General features: G+C 36.6%; 1 protein-coding gene across 1 annotated transcript in view; it reads right to left on the bottom strand.

Annotated features, from left to right (window-relative positions):
- LOC128265960 (rabankyrin-5) overlaps positions 1-23,292 on the bottom strand; it is a 59,114-nt gene that overhangs the window by 22,897 nt on the left and 12,925 nt on the right. Inside the window, exon 2 of the mRNA XM_053002229.1 lies at positions 12,054-12,775. Coding sequence (XP_052858189.1) covers positions 12,054-12,775 — 722 coding nt within the window. The remainder of the gene's footprint in view (positions 1-12,053; positions 12,776-23,292) is intronic.

Raw genomic sequence — 23,292 nt, forward strand, 5'->3', positions numbered from 1 at the left:
AAAAATATAATAAACCCTTTGCTTGTTTTCAGATCTTTCGCAACAAACATTGGGAACAAGAACATTTGGTTCAAGAAGTGTATGATGAGGGATGTAGACCTATAAATACAGATCTATTGGGGGGATCAGTAAAAAAAAATTGCTATTGCCGCGGGAATCTTTGCAACTCAGCGGGTTTTTTTAAATTGAAAAGTTATATGATTATTACGATGTTTCTTATTTGTACCTTCTACCATAAGACTTAAAACAACCAAAACGATCGAAAACGTGAGGGCTTGTTCACTATCGATTGTGCAATGGTCTTTTGTAGTGTTTATATACCAGTTCTACGACACAAAATGTTAAGAATATTGTTTATTTTACTTAGTTTCTAAGGATTTTGCTTGTTTATTAATATTACTATTATTTTGCAAAACTACTTTATGGAAAATGTCGGGGATTCTAAAATATATCTACATTCATAGGAGGGATATTACAATTTTTTAATAATTATACATTTATCTAGGTTACAACTTATATCTGGTCCAACGTTAAATGGAAGATAGTGGAGCTAACAAATTATCTGTTATATATTGGTTAATACTTTTTGAATTGACTAGTACCAGTCACTGCTAATGGTTTATATTAACAGCGAAACCTAAAAACAATAAATTCGCCCCATTTTTGTCTTCAATGGCACCGCACCATACATTTGGGAAATTTTTTCCATTATTATTCTCGTTTCTATTCTAAAATTTACGGCAAAAATAACATAAAAATAGGGAAACCTAAAAAAAAAGTTAACCATAAATTTAAATGGAAATTTTTTTTTAATTTTAAAAATTAATTTTAAAAGTTTGTAAAACATTACTTTTTACGTTTCTTATTTAGGTATTGCAAAAATGTTTCTTGTTTTACTTGTTTCTAATATTAAATAAGCAATTAGGAAATATTTAAAATTTGTAGAAAACATTCTTTTTGTATGGTAAGTTATATTTTAGGATCAGAGAAAAAAATGTTTGAAATTGATTTATATTTTATAGAAAACATATTTTAGATAATGGGTTTATATATTACCAAACGTTTCTATATTACAGAACACATAAATATTTTTAAGGGATATTTAATTTAAGGGTTAGGTAGAACATTTTTAGAAAATATTTTCTATACTATTCGAATATGTGTAATATCAATTTTGACCATCGTGTGACTAAGGATTTGGCCATCATCCGATAACCGGTAAATTCAGACGAAGTTGTCAAAGAAGCCGTCACTAAATCTTCCACCTGCTGATCATCATTCTTGAATGTCCCAAGGGCTGTCAGACCCTACCAGCGTATGATTCACACCAAAATTAAATGCGCCCACTAAACCAGACAAACCTTGAAACTGCTAACAAAACCTCATTGAAAAACCTGCCACGACAGGCTTCTGGGATTTATTAATAAATCAACAAAGAAAAGCTCTGGATGTTGAGCACCTCGTCCAGGAAGGCAACATTGAAATTCTACTTATTTCGGAGGCACATTTTACCAGCCGTTTCTTATTTGCGTATTTATGGGTATGGTGTACACTCTGCCAACCACCCTGATGATCGGCATCGTGGTGGCGCTGCCGTTATAGTTAAGTCCTCCCTCGACTACCACCTGACTGCCACAATATCATTAATTTGGTTACAGGGTTTGGTAGAATTTCGTGCTGTCTACTGTCCTCCTGAAGGTAATTTTAAAACGAGATTTTTTCTTTGTATTTTCGTTGCTGTGAAAGGTTTTATCACATCATTTTTTAAATAATTTGTAATTAACTGTAGCAGTTATTTTAAAGGAATTTTGAAGAAACTCAAACACTGAAAAAGTTTTTATGGAGTTTTAAAGCTTTAAACTGATTTTAGCATTAATAGTGAAGTAAAGTACCATAACAAAGGTTTCCCAATTTTTTACAAGTTGATTCTGTCATATCATTAATAATACACTTCACTAATATATTACCACATTTCTGGAAAAACGGTATTTTGAACCATAATATGCAATTTAAACCAAAATATGGCAATTATGTAGCCAAGCCGTTTTTTTTGATTGTGAGCCCAAAATTGATTTTTCCTTCGGAAGAATCATAGATAATGGCGAAAAGTTTTGTATTTATTAAAAATAAATGTTTATCGAATACAGTGAAGGCAAAATCTTCATTATATTTCATGTTGACTTCCTAATGGGCCCAAATAGAGACAACACTTTTTTTTGCGCCAATTAGTTGACCATGGCTGTATATCCTATAGAAACAATCGGAATATTAAAAAATACAAATGAAAAACAAATTTTAACTTTTCTAATTTTTATTTTTATATTTGGATTTAGTACTGGTTTAATAGTTTAAAATTTCGCTCTTAACTTTATTCATATTGCAAAACGATACAATAAAGCTTTAAAATTGTATAGTAACGATTTAAATTTGAGCTAAATTTGGGAGCTATATGACATAGTTGTCCGATTTTGATGAAATTTAAAGCGTAATTCTCAAATAATGAACCAATACTATATGTCGAAAAACTAAAAAAAAAAAAATGAAAAACAGCAAAGTTATAATTTTTTTAAATTTATTTTTCCGATTGTTCTAATGGGTGCTATATGCTATAGTAGTCCGATCTGTCTCGTTCCGATATATATATATATATATATTATATACTACTATACTACTACAATAGAAAGACAACTTTTGGGAAAGTTTCATGCAGATAGCTTTAAAACTGAGAGACTAGTTTGCGTAGAAACGGACGGACAGACGGACATGGCTAGGTCGACTCTGCTAGTGATGCTGATCAAGAATATATATACTTTATACTGTCGAAAATGTCTCCTTCACTGCGTTGCAAACTTCTGACTGAAATTATAATACCCTCTGCAAGGGTATAATTAAATATTCTTTACAACATCTAGGTTAGGTTAAGTAAGATAGACCTAACCTAACCCTACAATATCTAAACATCGATTTATAAACGTATATATTAAAAGACTTTAAAGTTATGATGATATCGTTATATATAATATCGTATTCTGATTTTAATAAAGTTAAAAGCGTAATTCTGAATTATTAAAAGAATTAAAAAAAAATTTTTTAATATTTTAATTGTTCTCATGGGAGTGTTATGTTATAGTTGGCCGATTTTATTAAAATAAAAACCGTAATTCTGAAATATTAAAGTTGTACTATTTTTTGAAGAACTAAAAATAAAATAAAAACTATAAAGTTATAATTTCTTTTAATTTATTTTTCTGATTGTTTCTGGTTCCTGGTTCTCCGCTGCGAATATATTGTATTTTTTTTACCGATTTTATCTAATTTTTATGATGAGTTCATTTTGTGCTGCTTCCCGCGGTCACAACAAAAAACAACTTCCCGTCAACCTTTGGTTTTTGTTGGATTTGCAATAATGTGGCTCATCTTAGCTGTGTTTAGTTGGGGCGCACAAGTGTCCAAATCGTTGGCAAGCTAAACCAACGGGTAAGTCTTAACTGGACGTGTCCGAGCTGCAGGCACATCGAATTCGACATAAAATCGTTTATGATGCAAACTCATCTGGATTTCGCGAGCTTCGCGATAAATTCAGTACTGCCAAATCCCACTTCAGAAACTGAAAATTATTAAGTGTTGCCCAAAATTTTAAAAATAATAGTTGTTCTCATCCTAGTAACAATTTAGTTGTTGCACAGGGTGCTGCCCTTATGCTGTTAATCCCTATACGCCCTATAACGAGAAATCTGATGAAGTTCAATCAAGCCTCTCTCCCCGTCGATGCAGACAAAGACCTGTTCAAATCCAACGTAGTTCCTCCCCCTTTCTCCTTGACGGAAGTTGGAGGCGAGAGGCAGGATGCAGCATCAACTTTACCGACTGGAAATATTGTCAGCAATATTTGGAGTTGCGCCCAGGAAATCGGCGCTAATAATTGGTGTTGCACCTAAAAGGCTAATTTTTGTTTCCCGCTTCGAACACAAGGGCTTGTGAAAATTATGTTCAGACCCACTTGAGCAACAAACTAAATGTTTCTGTTACCGAATTTACTGTCTCTTAGTTCAGTTTTAAGCAAAGACGTGAGATATCTTCGTTTAAGATAGGGTCCTCGATATTTCAATCTGGCCGGAACCATTGCTCACGAGTACGTAAAGAATTTATTTCCTCAAATAAGGCTCCAAAAAACTAATCGATTAATTTTCCCTGCACTTTTAGAATGTTTGTAGATTATTGGTAAAACTCATTAAACTGCAATTCAATAGTGTCTCTTCTGCTGTCAATCTGAATGTTTTTACTGAAACGTGGCTTAATTCCTCTGTGCCTGACTGCGAAATACGTATATCACCCTACACTTGAGGTTATTTTCGACGCATTGGTTCCATTATTGTCAGGCCCGGAAATAGAACTCGCTTCGGCTTTCGATATTTTTGATCCTTCATTTCGTTCACACGAAGTTTCTCACAAGCCTCCTTGGCTTAAGTCCAGACTTTTTAAGAAATTTAAGAGGTTAGGGAAGCAAGTACACCAACAAAAAGAAAACATAAATAAACATACAGTGCCGTACAGCTTGATTCAACCGGTTACACTGTCTTACAAATTTAAATCCCCAAATTCCTCCAGATATCAAATCTTGACACTCAAAACTTTTTGCATACAACCATTTTTCTTTAAAGTGTCAATACGCTTTTTCATTTGTTTTCACTTTATTTATTTAATTTTTTATGCCTAGTTCTGCTTAATCAACTTTGATCATCGATAGCCTATTTAACTACAAGTAGAACGTTCTTCTATTGCATATTATAGGGATAGGTTTCCTTATATACAGTGGCGGTACAAAGTCTACAAACGACTCATTTTTTTTTGAGTTTAACCAGCTCTATAGCGTTTACAGTGAAAGTAATGATGCAGTCTTTTTATACCCGTGCAGAGGGTATTATAATTTCAGTCAGAAGTTTGCAACGCAGTGAAGGAGACATCTCCGACCCTATAAAGTATATATATACTTTTGATCAGCATCACTAGGAGAGTCGATCTAGCCATGTCCGTCTGTCCGTCCGATTCTACGCAAACTAGTCTCTCAGTTTTAAAGCTATCTGCATGAAACTTTCCCAAAAGTTGTCTTTCTATTGCAGGTAGTATATAAGTCGGATCGAGCCGGATCGGACGACTATAGCATATAGCTCCCATAGGAACAATCGGAAAATAACTAAAAAAAATTATAACTTTGGAGTTTTTTAATTTTTTTTTAGTTCTTCGAGATATAGTAATGGTTAAATATTTCAGAATTACGGTTTAAATTTCATCTAACTCGGACGGATATAGCTTATAGCTCCCATAGGAACAATCCTAAAAATAAATAAAAAAAATTATAACTTTGGTGTTTTTTAATTTTTTTTTAGTTCTTCGAGATATAGTAATGGTTAAATATTTCAGAATTACGGTTTAAATTTCAACAAAATCGGACGACTATAGCATATAGCTCCCATAGGAACAATCGTATAGCTGCCATAGGAACTATCAAAATTAAGCTGCAAATCATAATAGCTTCAATGTTTTTAAACATGCACGCAAAATTTTAACGTTTTCAAGAGTATTTAGTTTTTGAAATAGCTGTAAGGGTATATGAACTTCGGCTTGCCGAAGTTTGCTTCCTTTCTTGTTTTAAATTAAATTATACAACAAAAACCAAAATATCGTCTATACTTACCAATAACTTTCGAAATTAACAACAAAAAACTTACAAAAGTGAACATACGATCTGTTTCTACGCTGTTACCGTTAATGTTACGCGTCAATGAAGTAATATTGATATTTATATTAAAGTCAATATTTAGTTGGGCCACCATCTGCCTCTTTTACTGCTTCCACGCGTCTGGGCATTGAAAAAGCTTAATTTTCCATCTCTGCTCCTGTTCTTTTCTGACACTCTTGAAGTTTATCGATGAGGTGCTTGGGATCCATTGCAGTGTTGGGCTTTCTCCAAAGCTTGACTCTGCCATCTTATCCAAAGACGTTGTATTTGGACTCATCAGTAAACAAAACGTTTTTCCAGAACTCTTAATCCTTGTTTAGATGCTCATTTGCGAACTCCAAACGAAGGGCAAGATTTTTCTCACTTATGAGAGGTTTCTTGCGAGGAGTTCTGCTGCGGAATCCTTCCTTGTTTAGAGCCCTTGTTATTGTGCGTGGGTGCACATAAATTTCGGATCTGTCAGCTAGTTCCTGGACCAAATTAGTATCATGTACCTTAGGGTTTTGGGCCACTTCACTGCAGATGAAGGAGATGTCCCTTCGGGAAAGCTTTTTTGAACGAACACTGCGCCGCTTTCTCTCGTTTTTATATATTGCTTGCAAGGTCCCTTTGCTTAACTTAACAATTTAGCAATTGCGCCAAATGATTTTTTCATTTTCTCAGCCACAGGAATTTTCTTTCGAGGAGACATTTTCGATTGTAGCGTGTTCCAAATAATAAAAAAGAGCCAAATACCACGTTAAGCATGATTAAAAAAAGAACGGTACTTTACCGTTAGTTATAAGCTAAAAGGAATACCAGTAGCAGCTGTCTAACGAAACGTATGCTCACTTTTGTCAGTGCCTTTTTTCAGTTTTCTGTTTATAACTTCGAAAGTTATTGGTTAATAAAGGCGATATCTTGTTTTTTGTCTTATAATTAAATTTAAAACAAGATATAAATATACATAAATATATTTGTATCGCTTTATCTTATTGATGGAACATTATCAAAGTCAATGAGCTATTAACCTTAACTAGAGGATTTTGTCGATATATATAAATTGTAAGCTAGTGCTACCAAACCAATTCGAATTCGGAAATATTCTCTAATGTTTAAAATTATTTTGTATTTATTCAAAGCATTTGAAAGAATTTTAGAAATATATATTTTGTAATTCATGAGGGGAACGTAATGTTTTGCATGTACATCAGGTGCTGGTTTTGCCTTCGATCTTCTAACTAAAATCTTACTCCGATAGAATTTTTGATTAGGCCAAAGTAAAAACGCACAGCACGTGCATGCTTTTTCCCCATGCTATGATTTCACCAGAACAGTCTCCACAAATAACCGATACACGAAATGTAAAGTTATGATTACGAAATACGCTTAAAATTATAAGATTTTCAACCAAAATCACACAAAAACGATTTTGATTAAGGAATAAGGTAAAATATAAACTATACATATTTCAATTTTTTTAAATGTCCATAAATTTTATTTATAATTTAAATTTGACACTTGGTTGAAAAAAGCTGTGCCTTGTACGTTATTTGTAAAAAAATAATTTTGAACATTACAGAATTATCCTGGAACTAACTTTGTTTGATAACCGGGTTAGTTCAGTTTTACTAGGTTGTACAAGTTTTGTAGTGTTTGACTGAAAAATTTTGTAATCCACTGTATACGATTTTCATAAATTATTAAATTAATTAATTAATTAAAAATTAAAAAACCTTAAAAAAGTTTGTAAAATATATATAAATGTGAATAATTATCCTTGTCTCCCCAACATGTATGTAGTATACAAAGAAGAATAACACAAAGCAACAAAATTTAACTTTTGGTGGTGTGCAGACTTAATGGTTGTGTTTATCTTGTGCTCTGTGATTATTGTCATGTTTTGATTATTTTTGAAAGTACTGGTGTTCTTCTTGTGTTTGTTAAAATAGTTTAATAATTTGTTTTTCCACTACTTTCGCTGATCCTGCGGCCACTTAGATTGTTGCTTTCGAGCTTTCACTCCACCGGAAGAAGGCAAAGCTTCTGAATGTTGCGCTTTAATACTCCCGTCCTCGATTTGATGCTGATCACTCGAATGACGTCATCACGGCCTGTATAAACTTCCTGCACTCGGCCCAGAGTCCGTTTTCCGAATGGAGTGTCATCCTGTGCGATCAGGACCAAATTTCCAATGGGTAGATCAGGTCTGCTGGTTTTCTATTTGGTCCCGTACTTGAAGCAGAGTCATGTACTCGTCCGACCACCGTCGCCAAAACGCGTAATGAACTGCGAGAGCTCGATTCCATCGGTTAGACAACGATAGTTTTAAAATATTCTCGGCTCCGGAAACTTGATACTGTTGGCCAACATGGTTTTGGCCACCTTAACATCACTTTCCCAGAGTTCCCCAAAATTGTGGGATCGTGACGGAATAAATTGGAATCTAATTCCTTGACGGCCATAGCAATCCAATATTGTCTTCTGCGAGTTATCCTCCCATAGTTCGACTGTTAGCCTCTGCAGTTCGTTGTCCGCTCCGACCAGGTTCGTTAAATTTTCAAAGAACACATCGCTGCTAAGTCCTCGTCTAGCAAATAATTGTTTTAGAGCGCACAGGAAAGCGTTGGTGCTAAGATCGGACACCAAATTCAAGTGACAAGCCTTGGTCAGTAAGCATACCATAACGCAGAGATATATCTTGACATGCCGCCTTCCTCTAATGTTGAAGTGAACTCGAAAATCGATGGCGACACGTTGGAATGAGTGGCAACCAGACTGTTCTCGACTCTGTATGCAGGTTGGATCGATTGGTGTGAGTAAATAATGTTTTAACCACAATAAGGTTGTTGGGCAATAAAATTTGGTGCTTAACATCAAAAGGTACATTGGCTTCTGCCAGCAACGTGCTGTAGGTTAAAACAGACAGAGACTTGGCCTTACCACTGAATTTGAATATGAACACAAACGTCGCCAACGATAAACGTAGGCAAAGATTCGCTTGGGCCTTTGGAACTGAACTTCTATTACTATGGTCCACAAATCCAAGTCCACAAAAAATTTTTTTTTTAAACAACATAATGCTATTTTTTTTCTTTTATTCCTTTACAATTAGAAACGTCAAACCAAATTGTGTATCTTATCGTCGGAACATCCTTGATGTTTTGTGCCCTTTTAAAGTCAGCTGCTATAGTGTTTTTTTGATTTAGCCAAAAAGTGCCGGAAAAATTTAACAGTTTGCGGATCCAATATCAGGTGAAGCAAACATTTAAAACTAAAAGTTTTGTAATGGAAAATAATTGACAGGGTATGTAAATTAATAGTTACTAAACTATTACTACTACTATTCACAAAGAAGTTAAGAAACGTTGTTAGTTTCGTAAGAATTGTTGTTAATACTTTCACGATTTGTGCGTGTTAGAGTGGAGTGGCTCCATTTTGAAATTAACTTGCACTGCGTACTAACTACTATAACGTGCATGCCAAGTCCCTAATCTCTAGCTTTTATAGCTTCCAAGATCTCGACGTTCATACAGACGGACAGACAGACTCGGCTATTGATCCTGATCAATAATATATATACTTTATATACCTGTTACATCCTTTTTAACAAATACGATATACCCTTTTATTATACGAGTAACGGATATAAAACTATATATTTCAATGCTTTAAATTATAAAGTATAAAGTATATATATTCTTATATATATATATATATATATCTATCTGAAATAAGTATGGAAGGATCCCAATATTTAAAGTGTATTTAAAAAGACAAAACTAACCAATGGATTGACTAATAAATTGGTAGAAATCATAAACGCATTTTTAAAATCGTACAAATGCCTGGCACAAAATATAAACGTACATAAAAATACATTAGAACACCACAAACAAGACTAGTTATATATATAAAGCACAAAGCGAGACAGGCAACAATATTTGGTGAATCTTCTAAAGTTAAACTTGCATCGCAATTTACAGCGGAATAAGATAATTTGCGAAAACTACTACTAGAAGAATCATATAGACGAAGGACTAAGTGCTGAACACGCAGACACATTAAGCACTTCAGAAGCTATCTAGACCATGGTTAAAAACAAGCTGGAACATTCAAGACAGTTATTGAAACCGTGGCATTGATACATTGGAGCACGGCAATACAAGCTCCATTTTTTTTTACCCAGAAAGGACAAGCTCAACCTGGTATTTACATAGGTGGTTTCAGGGGGTTATTACCGCGCTAGAGATGGTCGTGAATGGTCTTATGCACATCATGGTACAACTATACAGGTTGGTCTCAAGGCACGACCTGCTCTCTTTTGAGGACGTTATTTTTGACAGTCGTTTGTCAAACGTGCGAATGGAAACGGTTGCTATCCCATTCTAGCGCTTGTTTCTGAAAAATGTATCGTCCTCGGAAAAGCTGATGGGACCACCTTGTATAGTTGCACCATGGCTGTGACCAAATTGTCTCGACCTCGACTGCGACTTCGCTATCGGTTGGGTATAGAACTTGTTCGATGTCGACTGCGACTGTCATTACGACGGAGACGTGGTTGATTGCTCAACCTTGATAGACCTCTCGCCAAGTGGTTAGGGTGCAAAGATAGCTTGGTGAAGTACTTTTCCTTCTGTTCTGCGAACACTTCTTTCTCTGGTAGAATGTTTGAGTCACGATGTACCACGTACCACGTTGCCCCGGTGATAGTTCTCAAGATCTTCGACTGAGATCGCTGGACTATGTCAATATTGCTATTGCTGGCACCTCTGTCGAGGGGTACTTCTAGAGTGTTGTTTAACAATAGCGGCGGGCAGTTTTGCCTGTTCAGGGTGAACGTAACGTGCTTGCATTTTTGTTCATTCACTTTAATTCGCAAATCTGATAGCCATTTTTCAACATCGTCCAGATGAAAAGCTAGCGTCTCCTTATTTCGTTGCGCCAATTTCACCACAGAATGGTAGATATCTGGTCTTGAGGTTAATGCAAGCCACATAAATTCTCCTATAGCACACTGCTTGTTTTAGCCCATATATGGCTCTTTTCAGCCTCAGAACCTTGCCCTTGCTAGTTGCGTTCTGAAAGTTCATTGGCTGCTTCATGTGCACAGTCTCGCTCAAAACGCTATTAAGGTAGGCTGGTAAAGATATATCTTTAACTCCACCGATAGCGCCAACACGAGGCTAATAGTCCTATATCGGCACACTGGTAAGAAAGTTTCTCCGTAATTCTCCGTAACTCCAAATTTTTGGGAGCAACCCTTTGCTATTAATCGGGATTTGCACCGCTCCGGATTTCCTTCGTTGTCTCTTTTTAAGTAAAAAACCATCGGCATCCTATCGCCTTCTGACCCTTGGGCAACTCGAGCGAGTCGAACTCCGACTACATGGCTGCCTTCCAAAAGGTAGGTTACTGGCTACTTAGCGCTGCATCACAACTTTGCGGAAGCTTAATTTCGGCTCTGGTCATGGTGTTTATAACGTTAAACTCTTTCCTTAGTCGTCCTGACTTGCCAGTCCGAATGATTAGGGCCTCGCTGGCCCAATTCTGACTGCCTCTACTTCTGAACGCACTTTTTTCTCATCCTGCTGGTCACGGTTTGTGCCCTTTTGAGGCTCTTCTGATCCGGGTTCTCCTTTTTATCATCTGAATGCTGCTCGCCTTTATCGCGCTGCAATTCTAGTTTGAGTGTATTGGTTGCATCCCTCGACGACTTTTATGCTCCTGGGAATTCAAAGATTTCAGGCTCATCTTTTACCTCATTAAGAATAACTCAATACCACTTCCTTAAAAAATAAAACGAGCGTTCCTTTTTCGTTTTCAACAAGCTCGAAAAGCGCTAAAAAAATTTTTTTCCAAAGCCTCCGCAATTAAAAATGTTTTTAAACTAGTATAATACAGCTTGGAGCTCTAATCGATTTTGTTTCATTGCCACTTTCGTTTCACATTTAATACTGCATGGCATGTTCAGTTTAAACCAATTCTTTAATATATCTCATCAACAATTTGGCTTCTAGTATGGCAGAAATCAGCGCAGTCTGGATACGTAAATTATTTGTATTAACACCTGGATCCGTGTAAAAAAGGTAATCGCGTTTGATTCCCTCCATCCAATTGCAAATACAACATACTATTATTTGAGCCTAAATACCGGAGAAGTGAAACCAGAAAAAGCCTGTCTTGTATAAACAAAGTAAACTAACTTTTTAAATAAATTGGAACCATATTTGTTAATATTTTTTATCAACTAAAAGCTCAGAAGAAAATAAATGCCAGTCTTTTCTTACGTTTTTTTTTACGTATATAGTTCACATTGGTTTATTTAACTTACTGCGTCACCATTTTCTTGAATGTACAAGCTCACAACGTCTTCCCTAAGGAGTTTTACAGCAGCATGGAGTGGATATTTTGTTTTAGTCTTGAGCATTTCAAACAGCAAAGGCCCGGCCATATGCTCAAAGTCTTGTGTTGTAAGGTCATCCCAGTGTGCTGATATTATGCCAGAGCAAAATTCTAACAATGTTGATGCACCAACTTCTTTAGCAACACAATAAAATCGTACACATGACCTTACTCCTACAGAAGCAACTAAAGCTCGCTCACACAGTCCCAAAAGAGATGGTAGACCGAATCGATGTGCGGCTATAAGAACATCCAAAGCTAGTCCGTCATGCTGCAAATCAATAAGATCAGTGTATATCCATCGCAAAAGTGCCAACCCAACATCTTCTTTTAAATCGCTCCAGTCCAGCTCTTCTATGCTGCCTAGAACATCATCTCTCCATTTTTCTGAGCGCGCATGAAGGACGATTTTATGTGCCGGATATACTTTCGCATGTGTTCGGATGTAAATATCAGCATAAGTATGGCTTCCAAATAATGAAGCAACCGTTAACGACAGACGGGAAACAAAATTGTCATTGGCTGATGGAGCTAAAATTTCGTTGTACTTTCTCTCTAATTCCGTATAGCTGCGCTTCTGCTCTGCATATTCATCCTTTAACAATGCCAAATCTTCCTCCAGTTGTTGAACGGAAGCTCTGTCACTTATCCCTTTAAATAAACATTAAAGCAATACAAATTAATAACAAATTATCGTCATACTACATAAGAATATTTAGTCATTTCTAAAATTTTACATTTTAGTAAATTGGTCAGACTTTTGTAGTGCTGTGACAAAGACATTAATGACCCTATAAAGTATGTCTCGGGGATGCCACAGAAATTTTGTTTAGAACAAAAGTTTTGTGCAAGCCCAACAGTATTTGGTTATCAGTTCTAGTACACATTCGTTTTTTTTTATATCGCATGAACGCATTCAATGGGATAAATTGTTTATTGAGGTTACCATTATCAATAGCTAATCAAGGCTATTTGAATTTGTTTTTAACATGTAAGGCTTAGTGCCTAGTTTATTTATTATGGTATGTGAATTAGGTTAATCAAAACGCGAGAGAACTCAGTTTCTTAACTTCAAACAACTGAGTTGTAATTCACTGGACCAACGATTGACCTTCCGAAGTACCGACTGTTATACTCGGACTTGTGAACTTGAACTCAGACTTGATCACTTGAACTCCGACTTGATTGCTTAAACTTCTCGATACGACTTTCTACTTTGTTTTATCTCTCTCGTTGTTTTCTTATTCTCTGTGTGGGCAGGCAACACTTCCGATACACCCAACAACTGTGATTGGGGACGAACATTTTTTTTTAAAATTCTAAACATTTTAAAGAAGATTGATAAATGTCTCAAATGATAATCAAAATAAGATTTTTCAACAAGTTGCTATAAAATTATTACAGGCTTTTCGATTTATTTTTTTACTTTCACCAAAAAGAGCTCAAAACATTTCGCAAAAATGCTCTTTTTATTTCTTTAAATAAGAATACCGATAGCAGATCAGGTGTATCATAATATAATGCTTTACAGGTTTTTGAGATTCTTGTCACAGTCCCGAGTTTTTTTTAAATCGCAGCCCACAAAAAATATGTTTGTTACTATTAGTCAGGAAGAGCAGGTCGGAGAACTATGGACATAACCGCAAATTGTTCATTGATCAGCCAACTTACTCTAATTTTAGAGTATTATTTTGACAATGAAAGAAAAGGTAATTGTATTATATTTTTTAGCAATTAATTGACAAGCCTACTTTATTTTTAAAGTGAAAAGCACAAATTCGACACCAAAATAATTACAAATGACAGCCCCATTTTTATACCCTTACAGACGGTATTAGAATTTCAGTCAGAAGTTTGCAGCGCAGTGAAGAAGACATTTATTCATTCGCATCATTAGGAGAGTCGATCTAGCCATGTGCGTTTTTACGCAACCTATCTCAGTATACGTCCGGATCCAACGACTATGGCATATAGCTCTCATGGGAAATCGCTGTGCGCGCACCGAAAAACATGTGTTTCTCAAATCTTTGTTAAAGTTGTCACTTTTTCTTTTATTAGGTTTAAATTGAATTTTTTTGATAAGTGAGAAATCTGTAGCTGGTTCAGAACACTTTCAAAAAAGAGATATAAAAATAACAAATGGTTTTTTTACTTACGTTTTTTTATAACAAAGAAATATATTTAAATAGTATTTGCTGTAGAAATCATCAATATAGCTCCTACCAATCAAAAGTTATTAGATAAAGAGTAACTGCTAAATTTTCAAAAAAGTGAAAAGCCGGCCCAAATGTTTTTTTTGTTGTGAACCCAAAAAGTAAAAAAGTTCCATAAAAAACAAACCTTTTAGTTTTATGTGGCCCAATTGAAAGATTTTCACTCATAGTTGTTTGAAATATTTTAATGGTATATTATTTCAGAACTACGGTTTTTAAAATCGGACGCCTTTATCATATCTCATGAACACAATCGGAATGTTAAAAAACTAAATGAAAAAAATAGGTAACTTTTCTATTTTTCACGTTTTTTTATTCTTTTCGATTTAATGGCTTAATAGTTCAGTATAACGCCTATAATTTTATTCAATTCGGAACAAAATATCATTTATCTGTCATAGGAATGATCGAATAACTGAGCTGAAACTTATCATAGCATCAAAGTTCTTAGACATATGCGCTTATAATTCGAAATTTAGAAAATATAATTCTTGCAAAAGCTGCAAAGGTATATTATCTTCGGCTTGCCGAAGATTGCTTTTTTTTCTTTAATTTTTTAGAGTTTAATTTTGATTAACATCGGACGACAATATCATATAGCTCACATGGAAACAATCGGAATATTAAAAAAAAAAATGAAAAACAATTTTAACTTTTCTATTTTTGACACTTTTTTTATTTTCTTTGAATAACATATCCAAGTTAATGGTTTAGTAATTCAGAAATTCGTTTTTAATTTTATTCAAATCGTAAAACGACATTGAGCGAATAATTGAGCCGAAATCATCTTATATAAATCGGAATTAAGATGTTTTAAAGAACATTCAACTTTTTCGGCTTGACGAATTTTGCTTCTTTTCCCTGTTCTGTAAATTTTTGGTACACAAAGCTTTTTTTGTGCTGCACAAAAAATTAAGTCAGGGCGGTGTATAAGTTAATTCAAAGCTTTAATTAATTTAACTTTGTTTAATAACAATTTTAATACAAAACTTGAAAAGAGTTCCGCAAAAATATCAGCACATGCAAATCACGGCGTGATTTACAAAATGGACAAATCACTCAAAACGTTCTTTAAGACACTTTCTTCTTTACTGGACATTATATTGGCACCAAAACTTTTGGAGTCTTTTAAAGTCAAAGCACAATACAAGCAATGTTGTTGACCCTACAATTAAACTAATATTCAAGTACTTGTGGGACAAAACATCGTTAATGCGTACGGCAGCCGATTGCAGCGACTTACAAGAACCGCTGGATTTGAAGCTCTTATGATTAGATTCGATTTGGGCTATTTGACTAAGTAAAAAACAAGAGAGGACCGTATAATCGAGTTCCTCGACTATTAGATACCCGTTACTCGGAAAACAAATTTCAAAACAAATGGTTCCCCAGAACGAGTAAGTAGATTACTATTATTTAATTTACCTACTCTTGTAAATCGTTGAATAATGCTTGGATCTATTTTTATGCATAATCTGACAAAGGTGATATTGATTCCATAGAATTGGTAGGTCGCTTTACTTTTAATTTGCCCTTTAGACTAACCCGCAGTTGCGGTAGTTACAATACTTTTAACTTCTCAAGATGTACCTAAAATTTCGACCTGCATGAACCCTTTCGTGTTTTTTGTAATAATTATAATAATCTATATAATCAAATTTGCATTTCAACCTCTATCCCTGTCATAAAAACTACAGTTCTAACATATTTGCACCGTACTTAGTTTTAGTTCTTTTATAAATGTCTCTATATTATGTCACTTGTGTTTTCCTCGCGAACTCGATAACTGCCACTATGCATATAGGGCCCGCGCGTAACAAGCTCGTGCTTGGTTCTAGACGTTCATACAATTATAGCTGGCGCCATCTGCCGAACTGCATTGAAAACACTACAAGCAAAGAGCGAGGATGCAGAGCAGTGCCGGAGCAATGACAGAGCACACACACATTGACAAGTTTCCCCATGCAATTTACTCACGCAAATAGGTGCGTTCTTTTATTGGCATGTGTGCGATCCGCTGCTTATCATGATCGAACTCCGTTTGCATTGATGTCATAGCCAAACATAAACTGCCAATAACTTCTAAAATAATAGCTCGATTTTAAAATTGTTTGTGCAAACGTAGATTAGACCGAAGCACACACACAGATCCTAATAACTGTGTCCTTACATGTCTCAGAGTGATTTCGCGAAGTGTGGGTTTTAGAGTGGACGTGTCAAATCTCAAATATCTAGTACAAACCGACAAACAGACACACATGGCTGATCAAGAATATATATATATACTTTATGTACACCTGTTACATACTGTACATATAAATAACTAATAAATACTTACACATTTCTAAAAAAAATAATAAAAATTAAAAAAACAAATGCTTTAAAAAGCTATTTTTTGAAAAAAAATTTTTCTCGTCCAGGCAAAGAATATGTGCAATAGAAGATGTCACATATCTGAAGACCAAGTAAAAGCTTTCCCAAGTCAACAAAATCTGAACTTGTTTTTCCCCCAAGACTAAGTGCAAATTATTCTAAAAGGATTTTTTCAGCTGACTACTAATCCGAAACCGAAAAAATCATGGTGAAAGTCTCAAATATTAATCATTAAGGTAACTTTAAAGCTTAATAATAAAGAATTTTTACGTGTTTCCAGACCTGTACTTTAACTAAACTTAACTTTAAACATTTGACTTTAATGTTAAATAATAACATTTCATGAGGGTCCTCTGGTTTATTAGAAAATTTCACTTTACTAAGTTCATTTTTGTCCCTTTATTTTTAAATACTTATTTTAAAATTATTATTTTTTTTAGATTAAACTTTGATATAATAAAACTAGTGTATACCCGTTACTTGTAAACTAAAAGGGTATAGAGAATATATATATTCTAGATCAGGATCAATAGCCCAGTCGATCTAGCCTTATCCGCGTGTCTGTTCGCAATGAAAGTCGAGATCTTGGAAACTATAATATAAAAGCTTGCGATTTTTGATTTGGAACGTAGCGCAAAACGTTGCCACACCTATTCTAACGCCCACAAATCGGGAAATAACTTTGAGACATGTAATAGCCTGATTCCATTGGCGAATTAAAACGCATTTAGCCTAATGCGCATTTATTTACACAGGGAATCCCATAAGGCTAAATGCAGCATTTAAAATAAATGCGATTATTAAAGGCGATTAAAAACCATTCGCCCCGAACGAAATACCGGAAAATACCGATGTTTAACGATATTTTGCTCGTGCCACCACTACAACAGATGTTTTTTATATGCAAGGTTGGCGCAATTTTTTATGTCTTTTGAATATAAAATCTATTTTGTATAAAAATGACTGAAACCTGCTCGCAGTACCACAATGCATTACTGCTGAATCTCTGACATAAAATAATTCCCACATATACGGGGATCCTTGCCCTTTTTAGAAACTGTGGTGGTCTCCATTGCAAACCCGTCATAACAGCGCAATCAGCTTCTCTTCCTTGTCGTCCAAGTTGGCAAATGCCTCGGTCGCATTATGTATGTCCTGCTGAGAATTACAGAGTTTAGTAAACTCACTCATGTTCATTAATTTTAATTAATTTCTTTTAGATTTGCCAAAATTCAAACCCAGATAAGCTGTTTGTGCCACTCACATGTCGGTGTAGCATTAGCTAAATGCTAATGCACCAATGGAATCAGGCATATTTAAAAAGTCCACTAATGCGGCAATGAAATCAGGCTATAAGACGTTTGTTATAAGGCACTGAGTGTGTGTTTCGGTCACATTTATCGGTAGACACATTTTCAAAATCAAGCTATTGTTTAGGAAGTTATAGGCAATTATTTTTATCCCCTTGCAGAGGGTATTATAATTTTAGTCAGACCCTATAAAGTATATATATGTTAACACTGTTAAGGAGTAATCATAAGTCGATACAGATCTTGGGTGTTTATTGGATCACCCTAGTGTTTAGTTGCAAAATCAGCATAAGCGTCTTTAGGGGCCGTGCCTGGTTCTTGGCGGTGCACGGTATGGTGAGTTATGTTGATTTTGCTAGTGTCAGCACTTTGCTGCACGAGCGGTCGGCTTGCCGGCCGCGCATAGCTTACGTAAAGTCATATAAGTTTTAGTTTTAATTTTGACATTCAATAAAGAGCATTGGCTTGAATATAAAACTCCGGCAGTGGCCGTCAACATTTACTCTATTAATGGAAATTGGTTATCGAGCCTTAAGGGCCTTTAGCAACGGAGTCAGTTACTCCCAACGTAGTCTTCATAAGAAGAGAGAAGAGAGCCAGTGGCAACCGCCCGGCTCATCCATAAGAGCAGCCAACCACGGTGGCAATTACGTCATCACCCCTTCCCCCGGACCAGCCACGGTGGCAATTGGATCGCAACTCCTCACCCTCACGGACAGCGGCGAGGGACAGCGCGTGGCTGCACAACTAAAACATAATTGGCACCCAACTTTAAATACCGAATCCGCGACACAAAAATATGTAAGTGGGCTGATCAAAATTAATACAGTCGAACTTCAAATACACATACAGGGAAAAATTAATAAAAATCCCTACAAATTACCCAAAATTAAAAAATATATAGTAATTGCAAAGGTGACTTACAAATAAAGTGAATTAATATCGGCCGTCCCTAAATAAAATTTTCTGTGGGACGCCAAGCACCCAGTTATTAATATAAAAATATAATATACAAAATTAATTATGTCGAATTAAAACATTCGACCTCCCAATAAGTGTGTTTAGTGTCAACAAATAAGTCGCCTTATGAGTTTTCCAGGCCCATATAGGAAAATTAAACGCGAACTTGACAGTGACAGTGAAGAAGAATTAATCCGAGATAGCCGTAGATATCAACCAGAACGGGCACAACAAGAAAGTAACGCGGAAACCATGAACGCGACACAAATAGAGGCGTTAATTAAGGCCGAATTAACTAGCCAAGAACAGAGGCTAAGAGCCGAATTCGCGGGTCAGATCAACGCCGTTAACCAACAACTTTAGAGCTTGCGTATAGAAGCGCCAGAGGTAGAATCTTACCAGAGGGTAAAGGTAGTACCGGGAGCACCACAGTGCGATCTACCATTACATATAGTGAAGTCGATTCCAGATTTTACTGGCATACAAGATGAGTACGTGGCATGGAGGCAATCCGCCACCGATGCCTACGAATTATTCGAGGCTTATGAGGGCAGTTCCGCGCATTACCAAGCCGTTACTATTATTAGAAACAAAATTAAGGGACCAGCGCGCGCGCTGCTAGTTTCCTATAATACAGTGCTTAATTTTAAAGCCATACTAGCTAGATTAGACTGCTCCTACGCAGATAAAACATCTTTGCGCCTATTACGGCAGGGACTTGAGTCGGTCCGTCAGGGCGACCAAACACTTATGCAGTACTACGATGAGGTCGAACAAAATTGACCATCGTTACAACAAAATTGTCATGACACATGACGACGAAAGGGCTTTATTACTCAATACAGAAGTTAGGGCTGACGCCCTACACGGATTCATTTCCGGTCTAAAAAAATCACTAAGGGCTGTTGTATTTCCAGCACAGCCAAAAGACCTGCCAGCAGCACTGGCATTAGCTAGAGAGGCAGAGGCCAGTATCGAACGAAGTATGTTCGCGGCCACATATGCTAAAGTAGCTGAGCAAAGAAATCAGAATACTGATTTTCACAAGGGCCAGCACCGAGCGCCCGAGAAACAAGGGAAAAATCCTGGTGCCGACCGCGGACCAGAAAAAAATCCACATTTTTTTAAAAAGCCAAACAAGTATCAGAACAACGATACATGGCGTAAACAGGAAAACTGGGTAGATCAGGGTAGGCAAAATCAATCCCCGGAACCTATGGACATTGATCCATCATCTTCTAAAGTCCGACATCCTACGGGTTTTAAACAGGGAAACAACACTCAATACTAAAATTTGCAGAACTTAAAAAGACCAAACTCTTCGGAGAGAATGACTGGCCAAAGGCTCCAGCGGGTTAACAACGTTGAGCAAACTGCAAACGCGGAAGGAACTCAAGATTAGAAAACGCGGCCACAGCCGCACTAAATGCAATTGACGATGACAGTGACTCATTTGACGGTAACGACCTCGTCAATTTTTTAGAGGAAGCTCCCGCTTGCCCTTCATTGAGCGAGGGCTGGCGGGGAAAACTATAAGAATCCTAATAGACACTGGAGCGGCAAAGAGTTATGTAAAGCCTTTAAAGGAGCTGAAGAACATAATGCCTGTCGACTGTCCCCATTCACTGTGAGTTCTATTCATGGCTCCAGTAATATTAAAGAAAAATGCTTTATGCGCATATTCGGCCTAATATCTGAGAAACTCAAATACCACGAATGCGATAACGTGAACTTCACAAAGTCATCGGACTTAGTAGTCCCGAATTCAGTGAAAGCTGCATTTAAAAAAAATGATCCTTAAGAGGAAACAAGTGTTTTCGCACTCTTACGAGGCGCTACCTTTTAACACCTCGATCATCGCCACAATTCGTACAGAAACTAGCGAACCCGTATATTCCAAACTATATCCCTACACCATGGGAGCAGCAGATTTCGTAAACACAGAAATTAAACAGCTGTTAAAGGATGGCATTATCCGGCCTTCTAGGTCGCCATTTAACAGCCCAACATGGGTTGTAGACAAAAAGGGACTTGATGCAGATGGCAACAAGAAAAAACGGCTGGTGATCGATTTCAGGAAACTGAATGAACGAACCATCGCCGACCGTTACCCTATGCCAAGTATTCCTATGATTCTAGAGAACCTAGGAGAGGCAAAATTTTTACTACCCTAGACTTAAAATCGGGGTACCACCAGATTTATATGGCTGAAAAAGACCGTGAAAAAACTGCTTTCTCCATAAACGGAGGAAAGTATGAATTTTGCCGTCTACCCTTTGGACTGAAAAATGCGGGAAGCATCTATCAAAGGGCGATCGATGACGTACTACGTGAACAGTTCGGGAAAATTTGTTACGTCTATGTAGACGATGTGATAATTTTCTCCGAAAACGCTGCCGACCACGTTATACACATTGACACAGTCCTTAAATGCCTGTGCGAAGCCAACATGAGACTGGCACCGGAAAAAACCAAATTCTTCAAAGAAAGTGTGGAATTTTTAGGTTTCATTGTTACATCAAACGGAGCCAAAACGGACCCGGAAAAGGTAAAAACCATTCAGGAATACACCGAACCAAAAAATTTGTTCAGCCTCAGGTCTTTTCAAGGATTGGCCAGCTACTGCAGAAGTTTTGTCAAGGACTTTGCTACCATAGCCAGACCACTTACCTTCATACTTAAGGGAGAGAATGGCACGGTTAATAAACACATGTCAAAAAAGGTGGCTATCGAATTCGATGAGTCCCAACGCAGAGCGTTCGAGCGCCTGCGAGACATTTTGTCATCAGAAGATGTGATATTAACATATCCAGATTTCAAACTTCCTTTCGATTTGACCACCGATGCCTCAGCAAGCAGTATCGGTGCGGTTCTGTCCCAAAAAGGCATTCCAATCACAATGATATCTCGTACGTTGAAAGACTGTGAGCTCAATTACGCAACCAACGAAAGAAAATTATTGGCAATTGTTTGGGCTATAGGAAAACTACAAAACTACCTATGGTACAAAAGATATCAGGATTTTTACGGACCATCAACCTCTTACTTTTGCTGTATCCGAGCGAAATACAAATGCCAAAATTAAACGATGGAAGGCATTCATCGAAGAACATAACGTCAAGGTATTCTACAAACCCGGAAAAGAAAATTTTGTGGCCGACGCTTTGGCACGCCACTATTCATAGTGAACTTTCCTTAACCTACACGGTCGAATCCACCGATAAACCCCTGAACTGCTACAGGAATCAAATAATCCTGGAGGAAGCAGAGCAGCCTTTACGGCGACACTTCATAGTTTTCGGGACCAAAAACCGACACATAATCCAATTCAATAACAGGGACTCGCTGTTCGGATTGGTCAAAGAGGTAGTAAACGTAGACGTTGTTAACGCCATTTACTGCGACCTATCCGCACTAGCATGCATCCAACATTGCAAAAAATTCGTGAATGACATCACGGATACAAATGAACAAAAAGAAATAATTATCTGCGAGCACAACCGCGCTCACAGGGCAGCCCAGGAAAGTGTTAAACAAGTCCTTCAGGATTACTACTTTCCAAATATGTCCAAACTCGCCAACGAAGTGGTTGTAAACTGCAAAACATGCACCAAGGGGAAGTACAACAGACACCCCAAGAAGCAAGATCTGGGTATCACACCAACCCCCTCATATGCTGGCGAAATGCTGCATATAGATATATACTCTACGGATAAGAGATTTTTTTAACCTGCGTAGATAAATTTTCAAAGTTCGCTGTAGTACAGTCATTACTTTCTAGGGCCACAGTCGATGTGCGCAGCCCCATATTACAACTTATAAATTTTTTCCCACAGTAATATTGAAAAGGCACAACAGGCCAATCTAGATAGGTGCAACCCTACTAGGCAAAACAGAATTTTTGAGGTAGGACAAAAAGTATACCTCAAAAATAACAAGAGGTTAGGAAATAAGCTTACCGCACTGTACACAGAAGAGCGTGTACAAGCAGACATGGGAACGTCTGTCCTCATTAGAGGGAGGGTGGTCCTCAAGGACAACCTTAGATAAAATACCCCTGAACTCTTTTTACCTTTTTTACCTTATTTTCATATACACTACACCTTAGCGCACTTACTCCAGTTTATACACAGTAGATTTAACCTTTCGCTTGCTTACAGGATCGCGGGAATTTTATTGATAACGTTAACTGTAGTTAACGCTAGATTGACGGATTATTCGCATGCGCAGTATATCCCAATTACGGTCGGAATTGCGTTGGTATGGGAACAGAGAAACTTGCTTCGACACTCAAGTAATTTGTCCGAATTTT

Source organism: Drosophila gunungcola, unplaced genomic scaffold, assembly GCF_025200985.1.
Source record: "Drosophila gunungcola strain Sukarami unplaced genomic scaffold, Dgunungcola_SK_2 000189F, whole genome shotgun sequence".
NCBI classification, from domain to species: domain Eukaryota; kingdom Metazoa; phylum Arthropoda; class Insecta; order Diptera; family Drosophilidae; genus Drosophila; species Drosophila gunungcola.